General features: G+C 42.6%; 1 protein-coding gene across 1 annotated transcript; it reads right to left on the reverse strand.

Annotated features, from left to right (window-relative positions):
- Window positions 1-10,435: 10,435 nt before the first annotated feature.
- LOC146830959 (uncharacterized) lies at window positions 10,436-14,375 on the reverse strand. Its single transcript, XM_085604079.1, has 2 exons — window positions 13,688-14,375; window positions 10,436-13,113 (listed from the first exon to the last, which is right to left on the reverse strand). Exon 2 carries the CDS (start codon window positions 13,086-13,088, stop codon window positions 11,421-11,423), a length of 1,668 nt encoding a protein of 555 aa, XP_085460205.1. The 5' UTR covers window positions 13,089-13,113; window positions 13,688-14,375; the 3' UTR covers window positions 10,436-11,420.
- Window positions 14,376-21,454: the final 7,079 nt, after the last annotated feature.

Raw genomic sequence — 21,454 nt, forward strand, 5'->3', positions numbered from 1 at the left:
TGGCCCTGTGTTAGACCTGGAACCTTTGGTGTGGTTTTCCCGCTAACCTTTTGCCTTCAGCCCTCCTGTTTTGCTGACTTTGTGTTTTTGCTGGCTTCAGGACTTTGTGCACATTACCACTGCTAATCAGTGCTAAAGTGCCTGTGCTCCCTCCTTAAACCATGGTAAAGTTGCCTTATACCTAATTAACGTATTTAATTTACATGTAGATTGTTAGTAAAGTGTCACTTCATGTGCCCAGCCCTATAAATGAAATGTTACTAGTAGGTCTGCAGCATTGATTGTGCCACCCACTTAAGTAGCACTTTAAACAGGTCTCTGGTCTGCCATTACAGCCTGTGTGTGCAGTTTTAAACCTCCATTTCAACCTGGCAAAGCAAAACATTTGCCAGGCAAAACCTTCTTTTCTAATGCATGTAAGTCATCCCTAAGGTAGGCCCTGGACAGCCCAGAGGGCAGGGTGAAGTGTATTTTAAAAGAAGGACATGTACTTTTAGGTTTACATGTCCTGGTAGTGAAACATTCTCAAATTAGTTTTTCAGTACTGCAACGACCACCTCTCCTATAGGACAACATTGGAGTTACCTTATTACATTTAATAACTGATCATTTCCAAAGGAGAGCGGGTTACCAGTTCATCTTTCGTGTCTTTGGAATTGCAATGAAAAATCATGTCTCATGATGAAGTCAGCTTTTAAATTGCGATTCTTAAAATGCCACTTTTAAGTTGGCATTTTCCTGCCTTAGCTATTTACTGCCTGCAGCCTGTCTCTGGGGCCCATGACAGGGTGTAGCTGACAGTTGGGCTTTGTGTATTTCCCCTACACAGCCACACCCAATAGAGAGCTTAGGTGTGTTCTGCCTCCACACAAAGGTCTGCATATCCCCTGTAGTTAGTCTGGAGCTAGGACAGGAAAAGCAGCTAGCCTGTGGACTTCAACAGGAAATCTGTAGAAGCTTCTCCCACTTGAAAGCGAGGCCCAGGTATAAATATTGGACCTAAGACACCAACCCTTCTGTACACTTCTGAACCTATGGAGACTGTCAGGAAGAAGGATTGCTGTGCTGCTGAAAGGACTGCCACTCTGCTGGACTGCTGCCCTGCTAGACCACTGCCTTGCTGGACTGCTGCCTTGATGGACTGCTGCCCTCCTGCCTGAATCACAGGGATTTGGACCTGTACCCAGGACTCCCAGAGTGATTTCAAGGGCGAGTCTGCATGTCCCCTGTTCAGAGCTACAGGGACATAACAGGCTCACAACCACCTGCACCAGCACCCACATCCAGCTGGAGCAAGACCCTGGACCCCAAGTGGTGCCCCTCAGGTCCTGGGCCCTTGGTGTGGCCTCAGAGAGGCTGAATTGAAGTTTTTAGGCTCCTCACAATGCAAGCGGGCCCATTGGCGCCAAAACCTTTCTACTTGCTCAGCTCGAATTCGCGAAGTTCCGTCAACCTGACTCTTAACGCACAGCCTGGTCCACTCGTGGACACCACCACCATAAAGCTTTGGCCAGCCCTCTTGCAATGACAATAGGTTATTTGTGCTACAGAGATAACCGTCTGCAATGCCAGGCCTGCTCTTCTTGCTACATATATGACCGTCTGAAAAGTTTCTCCTCGCAGCTCCCTCCACCGCAAATAGGACTCTATGCACTATAGTGAGAAGCTAACTTTTCAGCTGACTACCCTGGTCCCTATATCCAACCCGCGGTCCATGGCAGTCAGTCCGAACCTATGACTTTCTACCGGTCTCGCACGACCAGATAGCTTCAAGTGGCGCTTTGGGCTTTTTGGCACTATTTTCACTTCAATCTTTCAAATCGCATATCTCTGGTTCAAATGATTGGATATTTGTCATTATGGTCATTTTATTTATTACAGTTTACTAAATTTTTCCAAATTAATGTGGAATTTTTCTTGTGTTGTGTTTCCACTTTATTACTGTTTAAAGTGCTACGTAAATATCTTAGACATTGCCTCTAATTTAAGCCAGACTGCTCTGTGCCAAGCTACCAGAGGATTGAGCACAGGTTAATTTGGGGTTGCTTGTGTCTCACCTCGACAAGGACTGAGGTTGCTTGTTGAGTAGGGCTTCACCCCCCTCAACCAATAGCCCAATTTCTCATACCCTGCCTGTAAGCCACTACGAAATGTAATTGCAGGGTTCCATAACCACCAAGATATTCCCTGTTATCCACTTCAAGCATGTAACTGTAAGGTGTACCAGCCACCGAGACCTCTGAAGTAGAGAATTTGAGGATTTACACTGAAGATTTGCTTTTCAGTGACCAGCACCCACCTGCAACAAAGTGCTTCTGAAGCTGACCCTCACAGGAGAGACATGATGGTTGCCCACATATGCTAATCCTTCGAGCAGTCATGACTGTCAGCAGGATGACTGCAAACAGCAAAGGAGAGAGCCCCACCACGGGGTCCGACTCTCCTTCAAGGCTCTGGGGTGTACACCTGCTAGATCACACAGCTGGTCTGGGACTACTGAATAAGCAAGTTTTGTCTTGGAGTTAGTCAGCAGATGTGAACTGTGATACCAAAAAAGAAGATAGTGACTTTTTTGGCCCTGGTCAATGTAGGGCCAAAAAGATCACCAGCACAGGGAAGCAGTAAGGGACAAAAAAAGACAAACTCCACTTGTGGGGGGCAATGCTAGCATGGTATGGGTTTTATTGTACTCCCCCAGAGATTTAGAGAGAAACCAGGGAGTCCAGAGTCACCAACACCAGCAAGACTGTAGTGAGTGGGGATCACCAATAGTGGGTAAGGCTGTTTGGGGAACTACAGTCAATGCTGGCCCTCCACCCTGCTCTCTTTCTACTGTGGATGAAGGCCATTGAGAGGATGAATAGACATGGGCAGCATTTATTTTAGCTTGGGGGCTTTGGACCCCCAGGGGTCCACAACACATTCTCAGAGGGTCCATGGGCTAGAGTGCATAGCGCTAGCCTAAACTGCCTTAGGAAACTGGGGCCCAAGCTCAGCAGTACTAGTTAATCAAAATGAGGTAATCCATGTCAGTGAGTAAGTTCATGTCTACATTTCTCACGTTTGACTTTAGTTACTCCCCAAAATCGATTTGTGTTTTTCCAGCACATTGTTTTTCTGTAGTTTTTTTTCATACTGCATATGAATCTTCTATTGTGTGTGCTGTGGTCTGGGTTGCTCGTCGGTATCCCTATGAGTCCAGGTTGTGAGTGGGTGTTTCTAATGGGCCATAATTGAGAGGTTTGAAGTTGAGGCTGAAGGCAGAGTGAGTTTTTCAGTGGGTCATTAAAATGTTCAGACTATTTTATCATCCAATCCTTGGCCTCTCTGCGGAGGGCACAGAACAATGGTGACGTGCCAATTGTAATTGTGATCATATGTGAGTGTGTGAAGGAGGTACACAACTGTTCAAATATTGGTAGGCCCAATGTGTTTACAGTTGAATTGGTCTTTTCTGTTTTGTTGTGTGTTGGGGGTGAAGTGAGTGACATGCAAGGGAGTACATGCAGATGAAGAGAGAGAAAAGAGGGTGCAGAAGAAGAAAGCCATGATGTGTGAAACATGGAAATGGAGGAATTCAGAATGATGTGGGGAGAAGAAGGCTTGGGGTCCCTGGCTTCTTATAGTGATTTAGTAGGAGGTCCTTATTTAGCGCCGAGACGCCTACGGGTGTTCGTTCGCGCTCAATAAATGTCAGAAATAAATAAATAAATATGAGTCAAAAGGTTAAGAACCACTGTGCTTGGTAGTATACTCTTTGGATAGGTAGCTCAGTGTATGGTTAGAGTTAGCTCCCCAGGACCCCAGAGGGTAACAGTTGATGGAGGACCACCTGCTACAGAGGTACACCGAGAAGATTTAGATGGGACTGACCCTGAATGGTACCCTACTCACCTTCTGGCGTTCACAATAAACTTCTTCATATAGCATTGGAAGTCAGAGTGAGCATTGAGTGGATAATTCTGCATCCCTGGTGCCTCATGAAGTAACAGAGACAGAGGCACACTATGCCGTTTGCTGTCAGCTATTTTGTGACTCTGAATACCCCTCTCACAAGAGCTATGTGACAACTTGCCCTCTTATTTCTCTAAAATGATTTAAACATGGTGATGTCAGCAGACACAGACAAGACTAAACAAAGATGGAGTTGATCGGTGACCATATTAGCCTCTGAGAAAAAATGGCTGGAAGAGATGGGTATGACAGACTCCTGGCGACATAGACACTCACTGCAGAACATACTCATTATTCGACTGCTCACAAGAAATACGCCCAAATAGAATACCTATTGGCAGCTAAAGGTCTCCTCCATATGATACAGGAAGGCGAGCGGGGTCCAACCATTCTGCTCAGAAGGGCTTTGGGACGCTCAACGACATGATGTTAAACGACCCCTGAACAGGACTAACATAGCCACGTGTATTAAGGACTACAACAGAACAACTTGGGAGGGGGAGGTTAGAGCAAACATAAGTGGAAAGACCTAAAAGCTGTGGTCCGGGGCAATTTATTGTAGAGGTGGCTAGGATCAAGAAACAACAAAAGGCCACAATAAATTAGCTCTGCCAAGGGACACAACATACAGAATCCACCAAACAAATGGCTAAATGGCTACACCATCCCAAAAAGCCTTGAAGAAACCCATGGCTACAAGATTTCAAATTAAAGCCACAGAATTAGATAGTGCCCACTAAGTGCTAAGCCAAATAAATGCCAAACACCATGTGGAGGGTAACAAAGAAGGCGCCTTTTGCCGCCAAAACTGTGAGTCTGACAATCTAGATCCTATTGTCAGGAATTGATTCCGGTTATGTGCTGGCTGAACCTTTAGCGTGAACCAGGAAGTGCGGGGGTTGGAGAACTACAATCCCCGGCATGCAGAGCGAGTCACACCCCACGTGACCGCAAGATGACTTCGGAGGCAGGGTAAAGGGCAGCGGACAGACAGAGATGCTGCCGATTATCCTGATTGCCTTTGCTGATTCAGACTTCTCCTACGGACTTCGTACTAAGGCGGTAAGAGTGCTGTTGCACAGTTTAGAACCACATTTCCTGAGTGAGAGGCAGAGGTTTTCTTGCCTCGTCACTCTCCCCTTCGCTCCTCCTCTGTTGAACGAGACCGACACATGTTGGCCTCTTGCAGAGGAGGCTACCGGTGGCAGAGAATACCTTTTGGTTAGCAAGTTCCTCTGTTGGCCGGGACCGGCAAGGAACGGTCCCTTGCAGAGGAACATTTATGGATTTTGGGGCAGTATTCGGCCAGCTTTATTTCCTGCCTGCAGAAACCAGTCCGGTTTCAATCAGGAAATACCTTTATTGATGTTCTCTGTATGTGACCCCATGTGATGGTATACCCTGTTCAATAACCTGCCTAGACTTTCTTCTGACATTTGGTAATACCAAACGGAGGGGTCGTACGGGTACTTTGTGTTTTTCCCTTTATGCCAAGGATATGGTGAAGTATTAATGTATCTGAGCTTACTTCTTTTGGGCATTTTGCAAGACTGTGATTGAACCTTGGCCCACCTTTTTCACCTTACTATTGGTAGTTCTTTGTTTTCTTGTTTCCCAGAAGAGAGAGTTCAATGAAGGGGGTGCGGTTCTCAGTTGTTGTTCATACATAGCCAAAACTTCATGTTACCATTGGTAGGTGATACATGGGTTTCTTTAGCATACTTAAAGAAGGTAACGATCGAGATAGGAAGTATTTACATTGTCTGCTCTCTTTTCTTTCCAATAGTTTCAGGTTGAGGAACTTGGAACCACCCTGCTCTCTTCTGGCATCGCTCCCTTACTTCTTTCTTATTTCAGGTAGGGTGTGTGAGATGCAATAGTATTGGAGTATAGAATTGTATCCTTTTACAACTGTGTAGGAGTATTGGAGTATATTTCCTTATCATGTTTCCTGTGTCATCCTCAGATCTCCCTCCCAGCTGTTCCTATCCTTTCTTTCCCCCGTTTGATGATTCCAATAGTCTGTGAGTATATCATTCCAGGCTTGGAATTATCAGGAGTTGGGCCCCCATAGAGCATCGATACCACTCCGAGAATTCTGGAAGGAGGAGCCTGACACCTATAACAAAGAAATCGGGTACAATAATTCCCAGATAGCTTTGACTTAGGTGGACAAATTAAAAGCCTTCCATGTCTATTTTACTAAATATTACACGGAGGAACCCTGTGACCCACAAAACTAGAGAACACTCTTTTGCTTAAATCCCTTGCCCTGTCTAAGAATCTATAGAGGAGCTATAACACCCTTTAACCAAAGAGGAGATAATTAAGGCCATATAGAACCTCAGGCCATCAAAATCTTCTGTCTCAGGCCCCTTCAATGCCTTTTTTAATAAAAACATTTTCACCCATACTATTGGAGATCCTCGCACAATTGATCTCATAATTCTAGCTAACAATGATCCATGACAGAAACATATATTAGTTTAATACAGAAATTGGGCAAAGACACACTTAATGCCTGCCCTACAGACCTAAATCATTACTGAACCTAGATACCAAGCTTTTTGCTGGGATTCTGCCGTACAGACTTGAGGGCTAGCTACCAGACTTGATTCCCCACAATCAAACAGGTTTCATCTCCAGGAGAAAAACTTTTGAGAATACAGAGAAAATTCTTCTCATCGTTGATGTGGTAAGTAGGGTAGTAAAGCAACATTCTTTTTATCCCTGGATGCCGAAAAGGCCTTTGACCTTGTTGATTGAGCCTTCATGATGGACCTCCTGAAAAAGAATGGACTTGGACCCCACTTCATAAGGGCAAATAAGCAGATTACCAAAACCTGGGAGCCAAATAATAAATAATACTAATAATCCATATCAGAATAGAAACAAGACAGGAATGTCTCATGCCTTCTCTCCTGATTGCCCTGGTTCTTGAATCTTCATTCAGAGAGTGAAGGACAGCCCTGATATTGAGGAAGTAAAGCTTGGCTCTGACCTGTTTAAAGCCACTGCCTTCACTGATGGCATCATGCTCACCTTGACATGTCCAGAGAGACCCATTACTGTCTGTAGTCAAACATAATCAGACCTTCTGGGCATTAAATATTAACTTGATGAAGTCAGAAGGAACCTCAATGCACCGACGATACTGACGATACTATACAAAACGGGGCGCGGTTTAAGTGAACTGAAAATATATGGAATACTTAGGGTAATCATTGTTAAATCCCTCTCTGAATATGACTAAGTTAATCCAAAATAATGAAACAGAGCTCTCTGAATGGTATCACATCATATTTCACGGCTAGGCTAAATTGTCACCATACAAATGACAATTCTACCAAAGTTAATATATTTATTTCGGGCATTACCACTAACAATGCCATAAGGTGACATTCAAACCCTACAAAACATTTTACTGTACTACAAATGGCAAGGGAAAAGAATGAGGCAATGGCATTCAATATCGGTTCAAATGTAACGAAGCGGACCACTTGAAATACCCACACGTGTGTTCCCATGTGGAAAGCCAGAGGGAATGGTGTTCCATTAGCCACATCCTGGAAGACAGATCCCTATGGAAAGTATGCCAGGTTTTTTTTGAGGAGGAAAGATGCATTAATATTCATAGTGTTGAAGAATGATGTTGTCAAAAACACATTTTTTATATCCTTTTATTTGGTGCGGGTTCACAGACAGTGGAAAGGAAAAAAGCAAACAGCCGACACGTGTTTCGCCTGTGGCGCCTAATTGGCCGAGGGCTTTCTCAAGGCTGTTCATAATAAATGCATGATTAGTCCAAAGTCATATGTACCACAGTTATAAGAAGAACTGGTTAGAGGGTTGAGACAAAGGACCCAAGTGTGATGAGATCAGATTTGTGTGAGAGACATAGATAAGAGAGAGGGAGAGAGGAAGGACAACCAGAGAGAAAGGAGAAAAGGGAAAAGCGAAAAGCAGAAAGAGAAAAATAGGAAGAGAAGGAGAAAAGCAAACATGTTGAACCAGGAGCTCATGGGTTCAGTTCTTTGAGGAGAAAGTGCCAAACACATATTGGGTCCTGTCTTTGATGTGGCCGCTTTTCAAACAGGATCCACCCATTTGCTTGCAACCCTATGGAAAGTAGTCTGGTTTCCTAACGCAGGATGAGATCGCAGCCTTAAGCCTCGCCTGCAATCAGGGCGACACTGAATGTTTGGGATTCATTGTGAATAAGATGGAGTATGGTCTCATGCTCAGCACCCTGTACACACTTACTGAACAATGCAGGGTTCACTCCAGGCATGAACAATAAAGATTTCAAACACTGGAGAAAAAAACAGATGTGACACACTATGAGACCTCCTCACATGGGACAAATTAAACCCTTCCCACAGCTAAAAGATGAATATGGGCTCCCTGAGGAACAAAAGGTTTGGATACCTACAGGTAAGACATTGGGTCACCCAGCCTGGAATTAGAGGATGCAGCTCTAGATCCTCGACCCCAGGTAAAAAAAAATAATCAAGACCCGCACTGCCCAAGCTCAAGCCATTCTACAATCTATAATCTGTAGATAAAACCAAAGAGCAAGCCCACCTGGCATTTCAAAAACTAGGGGAGAAACAAAGTGCAACCATCTTAGAAGATGAACAATGGGAACAGATATTGCAGAGATATAACAATGTTGCACAACATACACAAGCAAAGGAATCTGGATAGAGGAGAATATATAGGTGGTGCCTTACACCCAACATATTACACCAATAGGTTCTGCAGGACCAGACACATGGTAGAGGGGTTGCGGACAAAAGGGGTCATTGGTTCACATCTTGTGGGACTGTCCTTCTCTCCACAATTTCTAAAATGAGGTTCTGGGTAGCACAGACAGAATACCAGAATCAGGCAACCTATACCCAGGGAAAAGCTCCAGGGGCCGGGCATCGAACGGAAGCTTGAGGCTCCCTAAGGGGCTGCTTGGGTCCTGAACACACAGCAGAGAACCATGGGGGAGATAAAGGCCCGGAACCGGCAGCCCAGCGGAGTGTGGCAGTGGCCGACAGGTCTAGCTGCTCTCTGCTGTGCATCAGGCTGCCTTGAATATCTGGATGGTACAGCCACCACTACAGAACAGGAAGTAGACTCACCTCCCTTGCCTGTGTTCCCGCAGATAAAATGTAATCCAGGAAAAACTGGATCATTTCCTTCTTTAAATGCCCATCCACCCATGATTCGATATGTATCATGGCAATCACTTGTACCTACAAAATAATTATCATATACAGTTTGATTCCTTCTAATGCATAACTTTCCTTTCTGGGGCCAATCTAAAGCCATTGTTGGACTAGCTTCTCCTTTCAAATGTTTTTCCTTCTCAACATCCCAGACTGTCCTTTCCTCTCTTCCCTCGGATGCTTTCTTTTGCATTTTCAATCTCCTTTCTTCAACCATAGTCAAGAACACTTTCTCCTCCTTCTTTAAACTACAAGTTAGATTATTTCTAAATATGGACGCTAATGTAAATTCTTTAGTTTCTAAGAAAAATTCACCTAATACATTTGCAGGTTTTACTCTATTCAATTTGTTAATTACAGGTACTTGTGAAAATATGTTATCTACATATGAAAAGTAATATTCTAATTTCCCTATTTTGTAAAACAAACTTGCTATTACACTACATGTTATTCCATACTTTACTGGGAGGTGATGATAGGTCACTCCCTCAGATACAGATGCAGGTAACTGCATGCAGACGTAGCAGTCCCTCATGTCCATTGTCTTTACATATTCATATAGTAATTTTGAAAATACATTGCTAGAGAAATCATTTATAGACCTGTCTTTATGTAAATAATTTCTATCTCTATTACTCGGATATACTTTCTGAAACTTTTCTACATTAGTTTTATTCTCACTATGTTCTTCTATTGTTTCTAGTGTAACTTTAAATGAGATCATCAAAGCCAAAGCACTCCATAGAAGCATTAGTAATCCTGTACAACAACAACACATTTTTAACCACCTTCTAAGACATACACATTTAGTTTTTCTATTCTCTGTGTTTGCCATTTTGTAAAATTATCAGTGTCTTTTGACTTAGCCTCTTCTACTTCACAACTAGTTTTGTCTAACCCAAGGCTCTAAGCACCTATTTGGTTCTATCAGTTATGTCTTTTACAGTAATTTATTGTCTTTCCATTGGCATCACTTTTGGTCTTTTCAGTTTGGCATTTGATCGTCTTTCACTTTTCTTTCACAATCTTGATACAGAACTTCCTGAACATCCGTTTCTTCTCCAATGTCGGACAAGATAACTCTCAGGATTTCCGATTCTTCGTCTTCCTCAACCACTTCTGGTACAGTCACCTCTGGATTTTCTTGGTTATCCGCCCCTTCTTTTATTTCAGGCAGCGCCACATATGACCATTCCGGCGACTTATACTTCTGGTTAGGTTTTCTTGTTCTCTTATTTTCTTCTGTTGTCGTTTTTCCCTCTTCTTTACATTTTTCTTGACTAGATACTTCATTCACTTGTTCAGCTCTGGATGAATTTACTCGTGTCAGTCGGTATCTTAATCCCTTTATTTTGTTTGGCCAGATTTCATCTCTTGCTGATCTTTTCAATTTAATTCCCTTTTTGTTTTTCTCAGCTCTCCATGCTCTTTTTCTCAGGACTCGACCTTCTAGTGCTTCTTCATCACTGTCCTCTGTTTCTGTTTCAACTTGACTTTTACCTTCAGCTGTTTTTCTTTCCACAACTTCTTTTATTTTCCCTACTTCTGTCCCTCCTCGTGTTTCTTGCACACAATCTTCCTGCTGACTAACCGTCGCTTCCTCTAACTGGATGTTCGAATTCCCTGCAACTCCTCGGGGGTCTTCCGCAAAAATCTTTCCCTCACTTTCTGTATCTGTCACCTGACCATCTGCTTTTGTTACTTCAGGTGGAATTTCTCTCAACTTTCCATCAGGAATTTCTTTATCGAGAAATTCTTTAATTGTCTCTTCACTGTTTTTCTCTTATCCTGTATGTACCTGTACTTGTTCAGTCTCTGAGTCTGAGCTGGTGTCAGAAATCTGCAACTTTCTCCTCAAGGGAATGTTCTCTGGGGCATTGGTCAAATTTGGTTCTGACTCCCCCTTTCAGAATTTTGTCCTGTTCTAGTGTCTTCAGTATCAGATTCAGAGCTAGTTTCTGATTCTTCAAAATACTCTCCTTCCTTGTTATCCACTGGGTTTGGACTTCGCAAGGTATGACTAGCATGGATCCAGTTCTTTATTCCTGCACACTTTACAGCTGTTGTTGTAGTTAAAATCACTTGTCGTGGTTTTCCCCAACGTGGGACCAAACAGTTCCTTCTTCTGTGCACTTTAATTCTCACCCAGTCACCTGGGCTCAGATCATGAGCTGGCTTCTTTTCAAGGGTGGTGGCATCCGATCCAACCTGATGAAACACAGAATGTACGGCGTCAGCCAGCCCCTTTCAGTAATCCAACACCAAGTCATCAGAGATAGGCAATAACTTGTTGACTGGTATGAATACATGCCTCATTGCTCTCCCCATCACAATCTCGTGGGGACTCAACCCTGTGTTCCCATCTGGAACTGATCTAATAGTCATGAGTACCAGAGGCAAGACATCAGGCCATTTCAGTCCTGTGGCTAAACACATCTTTCCTAATCTGTTTTTAATAGTGCCATTTACCTGTTCTACCACACCAGAAGCCTCTGGCCGATAGGCACAATGCAGTTTTTGTTGTACATTCAATGCCTCACAAATTAGCTTCATGATTTCATTATGGAAATGTTTTCCTCTATCTGACTCAATTGTGACTGGAAACCCAAATCTTGGGATGAACTCCCTCAAAAGCAGTTTTGCTTCTGTTATTCCATCACTTCTTCTTGTGGGATGTGCTTTTACCCATCTAGAAAACAGGCAGACCATCACTAAAACATACCTCAACCTGTTACAGGGAGGCATCTCAATTAAATCAATTTGCATTCTGGTGAAAGGCCCTCCTTCTCGACCTATCGTTCCTAGACTTACCACTGTTTTTCTTCCAGGATTGAACTGCTGACATATAAGGCATCTTTGACAAAGACTTTCAGCTACAAGTCTGAATTTTGCATTGTACCATGTCTGCTTAAATAATCTAAGCATTGCATCTCTCCCTACGTATGCTTGTCCATGATACATCCGGGCCATGGCTGACACCATGCTATCAGGCATAACTGGTCTTCCATCCCGATAGACCCACACATGATCTGTTTCCCTTGGTACACATCCTGCCTTGACCCATTGTCTCATTTCCTCATCTCCTGCTTCTTCCTGTAACTGCCTCACTTCTTCCCATGTATTCACAATGTTAGTAAACAACAAGGGACATGAATTCATTTCCTTCTCTTTTGCCCTGTTCACCGAATTCTGATTTTGCGCACAATATTGAGCCATATGGTTTGCATACGGGTTCCCAGCTCCGATGTAATCTCCGGTCTTTGAATGTGCATCACACTTCACAACAGTCAATTGCTTAGGCAGCTGTATCGCCTCAAGCAATTTCCCAACCACTTCAGCAGTCTTTATAGGGGTTCCACTTGAAGTCAAAAATCCTCTCTGTGACCAAATTTGGCCAAAATCATGCACAACACCGAAGCCATATTGACTATCAGTTATCACAGTCACTTTCACATTCTTTCCCAACTTACATGCTCTGGTTAAAGCAAAAAGTTCAGCAACTTGGGCTGACTTTACTCCCTTTAGGTAAGATGCTTCCATTACTGCTGCTATTGTGCACACTGCATATGCTGCGCTCAAATTTCCTTCGCCTGTTCTCAAGCATGATCCATCCACAAACATCACATAGTCACTTTCTGTCAAAGGTACATCTTTTATATCAGGTCTTGGTTTTGTACAGAAATCAAGCACATCCAAGCAGTCATGATCCACATCATCTCTGACTTCCACATTCTCAGCATCCGGCAATAAAGTTGAAGGATTCACATTCAGACATCTTACAAGGCTCACATTCATTGCACCTAATATGACTTTTTCATAATTAGTCAGCCGACTATGTGTCATGAACTGAGTGTGGCTCCTTGTTAGAAGGATTGCCACATCATGAGGTACAAATACTCGCACAGGATATCCCATCACAATTCCTTCGCTCTGTTCCAAACTAGGCCTGGGCGTAGTTCGCGAAGTAGCACTTCGCGAAGCTACGCAAAGTGAAGTTTGCACTACGCGAGCTACGCGCAGCACTTCGCGAACTGCGTAGTACCTTGTTCGCACTGTGCCAGATGTCGTTTTCAATGATTGCACAGTGCGGACAAGCAACCGACACTGTGCAACCATTGAAAATGGCATCTTGCACAGTGCGAGCTGTAGTTTTCTGCTGCTCGAGTAGATTTTTACTCGAGCTTCAGCTTTCTCAACGCGAACTGGTAGTTTCTCATCGCGAGCGGTCGCGAGCAAACGCGACCACTCGCAATGAGAAACCTGACCTCCTCGCGTTGGGAATCTCGCCGGGAGGTTTATTTTCCATGCTCGCGATCGCCAACTTGAAGTTGCTGATCGCGAACAAGGAAAAAGTCTCGCCGGGATGTCATTTTGCTTGCTCGCGGTCGCCAACTTGACGTTGAGGACCGCGAGCAAGCAAAAAATTACTGCAGCACTACGCAACACTACGCTACGCGTGTTCGCACTGTGCTACGCGAGCGTAGCGTAGTGCTTTGCCCAGGCTTATTCCAAACTCCTACAAGTGGCAGCCACTGCTTTCAAACAACCAGGTAACGTTACAGCTTCTGGGTCGAGTATAGCTGAAAAATATGCAATTGGTCTTCTCAGTTTTCCATGTTTCTGTATTAATACAGAGAGTGCACATCCAGTCCTTTCGCTGCAGTATAGTTCAAACTCCTTCTCATAATCAGGCATACCAAGTGCTGGTGCCTCACACAAACTGTCTCTCAATTGTTTAAAGGCTGTTAACTCCTCTTTATTTAATTCAATGGGATCTTTTACATCACTTCTCGTCAGGCGTACCAAAGGTTTTGAAATCAGGGAAAAGTTACTTATCCACTGACGACAATATCCTACCATTGCAAGAAACATTCTCACTTCTCTTTGCGTCATTGGGGCTCTCATTCCTTTTATTATCTTGATTCTCTCTGCAGTTATTTTTCTCAATCCTTTTTAAATTTTATGGCCTAAATATTGTACTTCTTTCTGGCAGAATTGCAATTTCGATGGGGATACTTTAAGTCCTCCATCTGCTAAATGATTTAGCAATGCTATGGTATCCACCACACAAGCTTCTCGTGTTTTTGACACCACAAGCAGGTCGTCGATATATTGCACTAGTACTGAGCTCTTAGACATCTCTAGATCTTCTAAGGACTTTTTCAATATCTGGTTAAATATTGAGGGGCTCTCTGCATACCCCTGTGGGATTCGGCACCATGCCAAAATGCGTTCGCCAAACCTGAACGCAAACATCTGCTGACTGTCTTGATGCAATGGGATGGAAAAGAAAGCATGACACAGGTCAATTACTGTGTACCATTCTGCATCATGTGTAATCTGATACAAAATCACAGATGGATTTTGTACAATAGGACAACATGACACAACTATTTTGTTTATTTTTCTCAAATCTTGCACTATTATGAACTTTCCATTAGGCTTTTTCAGGCCCATAATTGGTGAATTACATGGACTACTCATTATTTCTCTCAAAATACCTTGTTTAATCATTTTCTCTATTATAGGAGTAACTCCTTCAATTATTTCGGGTGTCAATTTGTACTGAGGAATATTACCGTAACTTATTCCTTCCTTTACGGTCACTGTTACAAGATCTACATTTTTCATTAATCCTACATCTTCTCCTGTGAAATCCCAGACCTCTGCCTTTACTGTCCTTTTCAGTTCCTTTGGTAGTTCTTCAGGGTTAAATACAGCAAATGCCTCAGTAATCTCAGGTTCCATATTAGCCATAGTCATTTTATATAGTACATCTTCATCAGGGGTCTCAAAAGCTATACCATCGGGAGTGCATAATATGGTGCAATTCATTTTGCACAACAAATCTCTTCCTAACAAATTTACAGGGCTTGAATCACACACGACAAAGCGGTGCATTTCAGAAAATTTCCCTATGTTAACTTTTACTGGTTCAGTGAGATACGTTTTAATCTGTCTGTTAGATACTCCAACTACTTGGATTGTTTCATCCGAGAGAGGAAGGTTTTTAACATCAGCTGACCTGACAGTTGAACGAGTAGCACCAGTATCTACTAGGAAAGTAATATTTTCATAATTTACCTTTCCATCGACAAAAGGGCCTGTCTGGTCTACTTCTAGAGTTGCACCAAGTACGCACTCTTCTTCCTCCCCTCGGCACCGTCAATAGCTTTCTTCTGATTCACTCTCATCGCGTTGTAGCCAATACTAAGAAACAGCACTAGCGGGCGGCAGCTTAGTTACCTGCTCTTCGTTGTAGAATCATGTCTCATTACTGTATTTCTGAGGATTTACGCTCTGCGGAAAAGGTGGTTTTGGCGCCTGATTCTGTTGAGCAACAACCTGCTGCCGTCACTGTGGTTGACAACTCACCTCTTTCTGCACCTGCGAATTCAATGATGCATTATCACCATTAGTACTCGGGGGAAATTTACACTCGGATTTCCAGTGCCCTATTTTTCCGCAATTATGACTTGGCCACTTCTTTTTGGCTTCTTCTATATTAAATTGTCCCTTTCCTTTTCCAACATTAAATTTAGGTTTCATACCTGCACCATTTGCCTGTTCAATCAATTGAGCTTCCTGTCTTTCTGTCACCTTTACCTGTGCCCACATAGCCTTTTCTTTTAACTTACGCTGTCTGGCTTCAATTTCATCACTAAAATATTTTGCATGTCTCAGTACTTCATCTATTTTCTTATTTTGCCAGTCCACTGTTTAATCATTTCACTTATTTTTGGACGCAGCCCATATACAAATCGGTATACAAAGTGACTTAAATCTTTTTCACTCAAATTTTCATCACCACTGAACTGCTTAAAGGCGAGGATCAACCTCTCATAATAAGTGTGTACCGATTCCATAGCTTCCTGATGAGTCCTGTCAATTTTTACCCAATCAGTCTCTTTGGGAGGTACTTTGTTTTTCAGAAAGGTAATTACTTGTTCATATTTTTTCATCACCTCAGGATCAGGGGCACCTGTTTGTGGGTCTCTAGGGTATTCTTGTGTAGGCCAGTTTATCATAATCTTGCACTCTGTCCATAAATCTGCTGGTACTATTATATCAAAAAGACTATTTAAATCAATCCATAAAACTTTTGATAACTTTACGAACCTATCCACTTGCCTATACCACTCGACTGGCTTTTCGCGTAGTTGAGGGAAATCATTGGTAAATGACAAAATATCTTGTCTAGTCCAAGGGACATGTACATATCCTCCTCCTGGAATTTATCTCATGGGACATTTTGTTACCACCTTTTCTTTTTCTCTTATGGAGAAAGCTGCAAACATTTTGTCCGACGCATCATCTCGTTTTCGGAACCACCTACTCTTCCATTTATCTACATCTCCCCATTTTCTTAACAAAACGATTTTGTCTTTAATCTGAGTTTTTCTTCCTGCGGTATGCAGATTTTCAATATCTTTTTCAGAAAAATCTACTCTGTATGGTTTTTGTAAAGCTTTTACTTTCTCGAAGTCTATACCCATTTCATTTGCCACTTCTTCTAGTCTCTCATGTAGATTTCTTGCTCTCCAGGTTATACTTTTACATAAAAATAGTAATTCTTCATCATGATAGGCTTTTAACTTCTCCGTGGGGATAGTCCCTACTATTAATTCTTCCAAAACAATCTTCAGCTTGGCCACATCTATAGATTGAGATTCTTTATCTTTCTACTGCAAACTCCTTAGCCATTCACTTAATTCATCTTAAGTAGGCCCTACACTATCTTTCTCAGTAGTTTGTTGTGCTAATCTCTTTGGTGATCCTGGGACTGATTCTGTTGTCATTATTATTCTATCCACTAAACTTTGATTTACTGTCAAATTGTTAGGCGTACTTTGTTCTGGAATACCGGTTGTTTGTCTCCATGGGTTCTCGTCTGCAATTTTTTCTGGTCTCTCTTTTTGTTTATTACTGTTATAAGGAATCGTCAGACAATGCTCACTATCCTTCTGTTTATCAAAAATAGGCATTACAGGTCCTATAGTTACTGGAACGGTTACGGCTTCCAAATTTTTTGTCAATTCCCTGATTTTCTCAGTTAATTCTAAAGTGTTTTTCACTAGTTCAGCTGAATTTTCATTACCTATTTTACCATGTTATGTTTTCTCTATTTCTTTAAAAGGATCGTTTCTTCCTGTTTCTTGTGATACTGATTCAAAATTTATATTTTGTGGAGTCTCTCTCATTGGGACACTTGGTGTCAATAATGTGGAATCTGATTGATAAGGGGGTGGATTTTTATAAAACATGTAATCAGAACATCATCCTCCGATGCATGCACACTCTTGACTCAATATTATTTCTCTTTTCCATACATTTTCTATTGCTAATTTCTGCAGTATTTCTTACAGGAAACAAACCCTCCGTCATATTTGCGCTTCGCCATCTCCTCATTCTATCATCATGATTCTCCTGTCCATATGATCTGCCAAACATATATTTGTACCTTCCGCCACTCCTCTGTCGTTCTCTGTCATGCATCTCATCTTCCCATTCTGTCAATGCCTCAAACTGTGTTGGTCTAGGTCTCGGTTGTAGATTCATCATTATCTCTCTTAAATTTCTCAAAACCGCTAAATTAAATGAACCATGTTCTGGAAATGCTAAAACTCCATCATCTTTTGTATACTTTGCCCAATTGTCCAACCAAATACAAGTATGGTATCCGTATTTCGCAATCATAAAGGATGCGGGCGATTTTGGTGGGGGAAGCAACTGTCCCTCTCTTGTCACAATCGGTTTGTCCTTTTTAAATAAACTTTTGATCTTCCAAAACCAGGACTTTTTCTCCTTTTCTAGTGGATCGTCATACATCATTTTGTCTTCTGTGTATCGCTAGATTTTCCCTATCACTATTCTCTTGCTTTTAACCAATCGTAGAGCGACTCACACTAACGCACCAATCCGGAGCGTCTACGTCACTTCTGTAATTCTCCAATCCCAGCGCGACTCACACTAATGCACCAATCAGGAACGTCTACGTCACCCTGCAATTCTCCACTCCTAGCGCGGCGCACACTAACACGCCAATCAGGAGCACCTACGTTGTTTTACAACTGACCAATCCCAGCGCGGTCTTTACTAGCGTCAGCTTTTCTCGCTACTCCTGCTTCTGCTGACCCCTCCTTTACAAAATTTATCGGCAAACTTTCTTTCGTTCTTTCTGACTTACAAATCTGTTAGTAACAACATAAAAACGCCACCATTATCTGTTTTGCTAATAAAAGAATAGTTAATGACCTTTCTTATAAGAATTCCGTCTTTCCCGAGAGTAGAGCTTACCTCTGCCCTACTACGGAATTGTTACTTCCGTTAATAAAGTAGCACATCCCTCTACCTTACCCTTCTAGCAAGCATTAGCTAACCGTTTCTCTAGAATTAAGACACCTAGTTGGAGACGCTCTGCTCCTGAGAAATAAAACCAGAGTTTCACAATTAACCTGAATGTTATTTCATTCACTCACTTTCATGCGGAAAATGTAGTTCATTCACACAGAATTCTGTCTTTCCCGAGAACAGCGAACAGTCTGCCCTACTACAGAATTATTACACACGTTAATAAAGTAGCACTTCCCTCTACTTTATCCTTCTAGCAAGCTTAGGGAACACCTATTACCTTTCCAGTGATAAGCGTAATCAGAGTGCCTTTTGGACTCCTGGTACCTAAGACCAAAATTTCACAGGTGACCTTCGCTACCATACATTTCTCTCATACAGAAAATGTCCCTAATGGCAACACATGACGATGTTACCGAATCGAACCCAGACAATGCGTCGTGCAACTCCAATCGTCACACGTTTTCCCCGTGTACCTACAGGGCAACAACAATTCCGTCTTTCCCATGAGCAGTGCTTACCTCTGCTCAACTACGGAACCGTTACAAACTTAAGACTTCCTACATCCCATAAGCCGTCAAACAACACAGAACTCGACGCGACTCAACATAGAGTGTTAATGCATAAACCAATACTTTCCCACAATCATTAATCAATAAGCAATTTACAAGCAATAATCACCAAACCAAAACAATAAAAACCATAACTCTGCTACCAGGAAAAATTGCTAAGCGCAAATCTGGAAATGGGGAATAACATTTACGGATATCCTCCCTGCGTCACAGACCCGACGTCACACTAGCTCATTCACACACACATTCATTGGTGGGGCCCATAACACCAACACTCATACGTCTGCACACAGGAGGGATGAGTAATTCAAGCGCTGGACATGTGGGGGAAATACCTTATAACCTATAGGGAGAGAAAAGTTATTTTACAAAATATACATTAACATCCTTCACCTATAGATCCCTAGTCCCAAACATCAAGGCACTCCGCCCACTTGGTCAATGAACCAATTTAGCTGGATTGGGTGATGGTGATTTAGAACCAGCTAAAACACATTTTAAGACTCAGAATCCTTATTTCCCTTAATGAAACCACAAACTCATATTTCTTGTTAATCAATATTTGTTTATCTAAATTTTCATAATGATTAATATTTGCATTTGTCTCGTCAATGTTTAGAATTTTGAAATCAATTCAAATAAATCGCAGAACATCATATTTACCTAATCTGGCTATTTGGAGTCCTCTAATTCATTGGCTCTGCATTACCAAATTGTGTAAAAGTCCTCTGCTCAGCACGTTACAGTCCCAATTTGTCAAAGGACCAGATATCGTGCAAGCATCTATCATAGCCCGTGGATTTAGAAAACGTTTTCAGTCATCAAGCAGCCGGGCAGTATCCGGATCATCAGGAAAGGCGTCACAACGAACGAAAGTGGAAAAATGATGAGTGAAAAAAATGTGTGTGTCTTTCCTATTCTACTACCCTTTTTTATAATAAAATCAAGTCAAAGAAGATACAATTTTAAGCTTTAGAACAGTCGTGATTGGCTGGTTGAGATCGTCCGATTTTATTCCCAGATTCTTAGTACAGTTCGAGGGGTGAGGTCATTGGTCAGCGAAGTGTCGGCTTGTTCCGGTTTACTGTAAGGTTGATTGTTCCCCTGTCTTGGCGAACGTCCCGTTTCATATCCATGACCGGGTACATGATGAACAAAGGTCGCTATGAGGTTTAGGAGATTTCTTGCACATGCGCAGCTCACTCCGCGCCTCATGAGACAGTGGCCACTTCTGCGTGTGGTGACAGCGGCCATTTAGAATTTAGGCCCAGATGCCAACTTAAGCGAAACAAACACAAAAGAATAATTAATTCATAGAAATGGAGATTCTAATGTTAACCCCTTGCTAATCCCTCTATGTGCTTGTATTTATTTAGCATATAGCGACATTTAAAGCAATTATATTCACCTTTTTCGATCCTCCTCGAGGGTGCAACATCACAAAGCAACATATATCATGCAGTATTCTATTACCACAAATACTATTGTAAATATGCGTACAGATTTTAGTTATAAGAGTTATTTAGCCATGCAAATAGCAAATCCCATGTATAGTTTAAGTTTTAATAATGTTGATTAGTATACATGCCATACTCGTTTAATAATATTATAATTAATAGATTATATAATTAGTATTTTCATGCAAGAATAGAGGAGGTATACAACATTTTACACTACCTGCTCCATCACCTGCAGGAAAGGGCCAGAATAAAAAGGAAGCGCACTCACCTCTATCAGACGGCAGGGTAAGGGACCAACCAGCAGGAGGAGCGCAGGCAGCCTGAACGTGAGGCAGCGTAATACGGAGAGAAGAAGGCCTCCTCGACCACGGCCGACGCATACAGCAGGCGCACGTGCAATGATGCCTTCCCCTCGCTACACTTCCCAGGGGCCACACGGACTAGTGCACATACTTAGGGGGCAGAGGATCATTCTTGCCATCAGGAAGGTGAGCCACTGACAGAAGTGAAGAGCAGCAAAAGGGTTGCAAATGTGCTGCAGGAGAGGTCCATGTTGTCGCTGTGCAAACCCTTTCTTGTTCTTTCTATATAGCCTGGTTCTGTGGACCTGACACTTTGATATCTACAAATTGGGGTGCAGCATTCTCACCCCTCCCTCCCTAACTCCTCTCAAGGACAGACTGCACCTCTTCCCTCCATTGAACCACTCAGTGAGACGACCACTGGTCTCCATATCATCCCTCAGAATAAAGGGGCTCTCGACAATCCCTTCCTGGCTTGACGGCTGAGGAGAAAGGGCCTCGGGCCTTTCAATCGCCCGGCATGGCAGAGCCATCCCTTGCAAGCCCCGGCCCGGTTGTGCAAAAGGATATGGACATATGATTGGTTGACACACTGA

Source organism: Triturus cristatus, chromosome 5_1, assembly GCF_964204655.1.
Source record: "Triturus cristatus chromosome 5_1, aTriCri1.1, whole genome shotgun sequence".
NCBI lineage: Eukaryota > Metazoa > Chordata > Amphibia > Caudata > Salamandridae > Triturus > Triturus cristatus.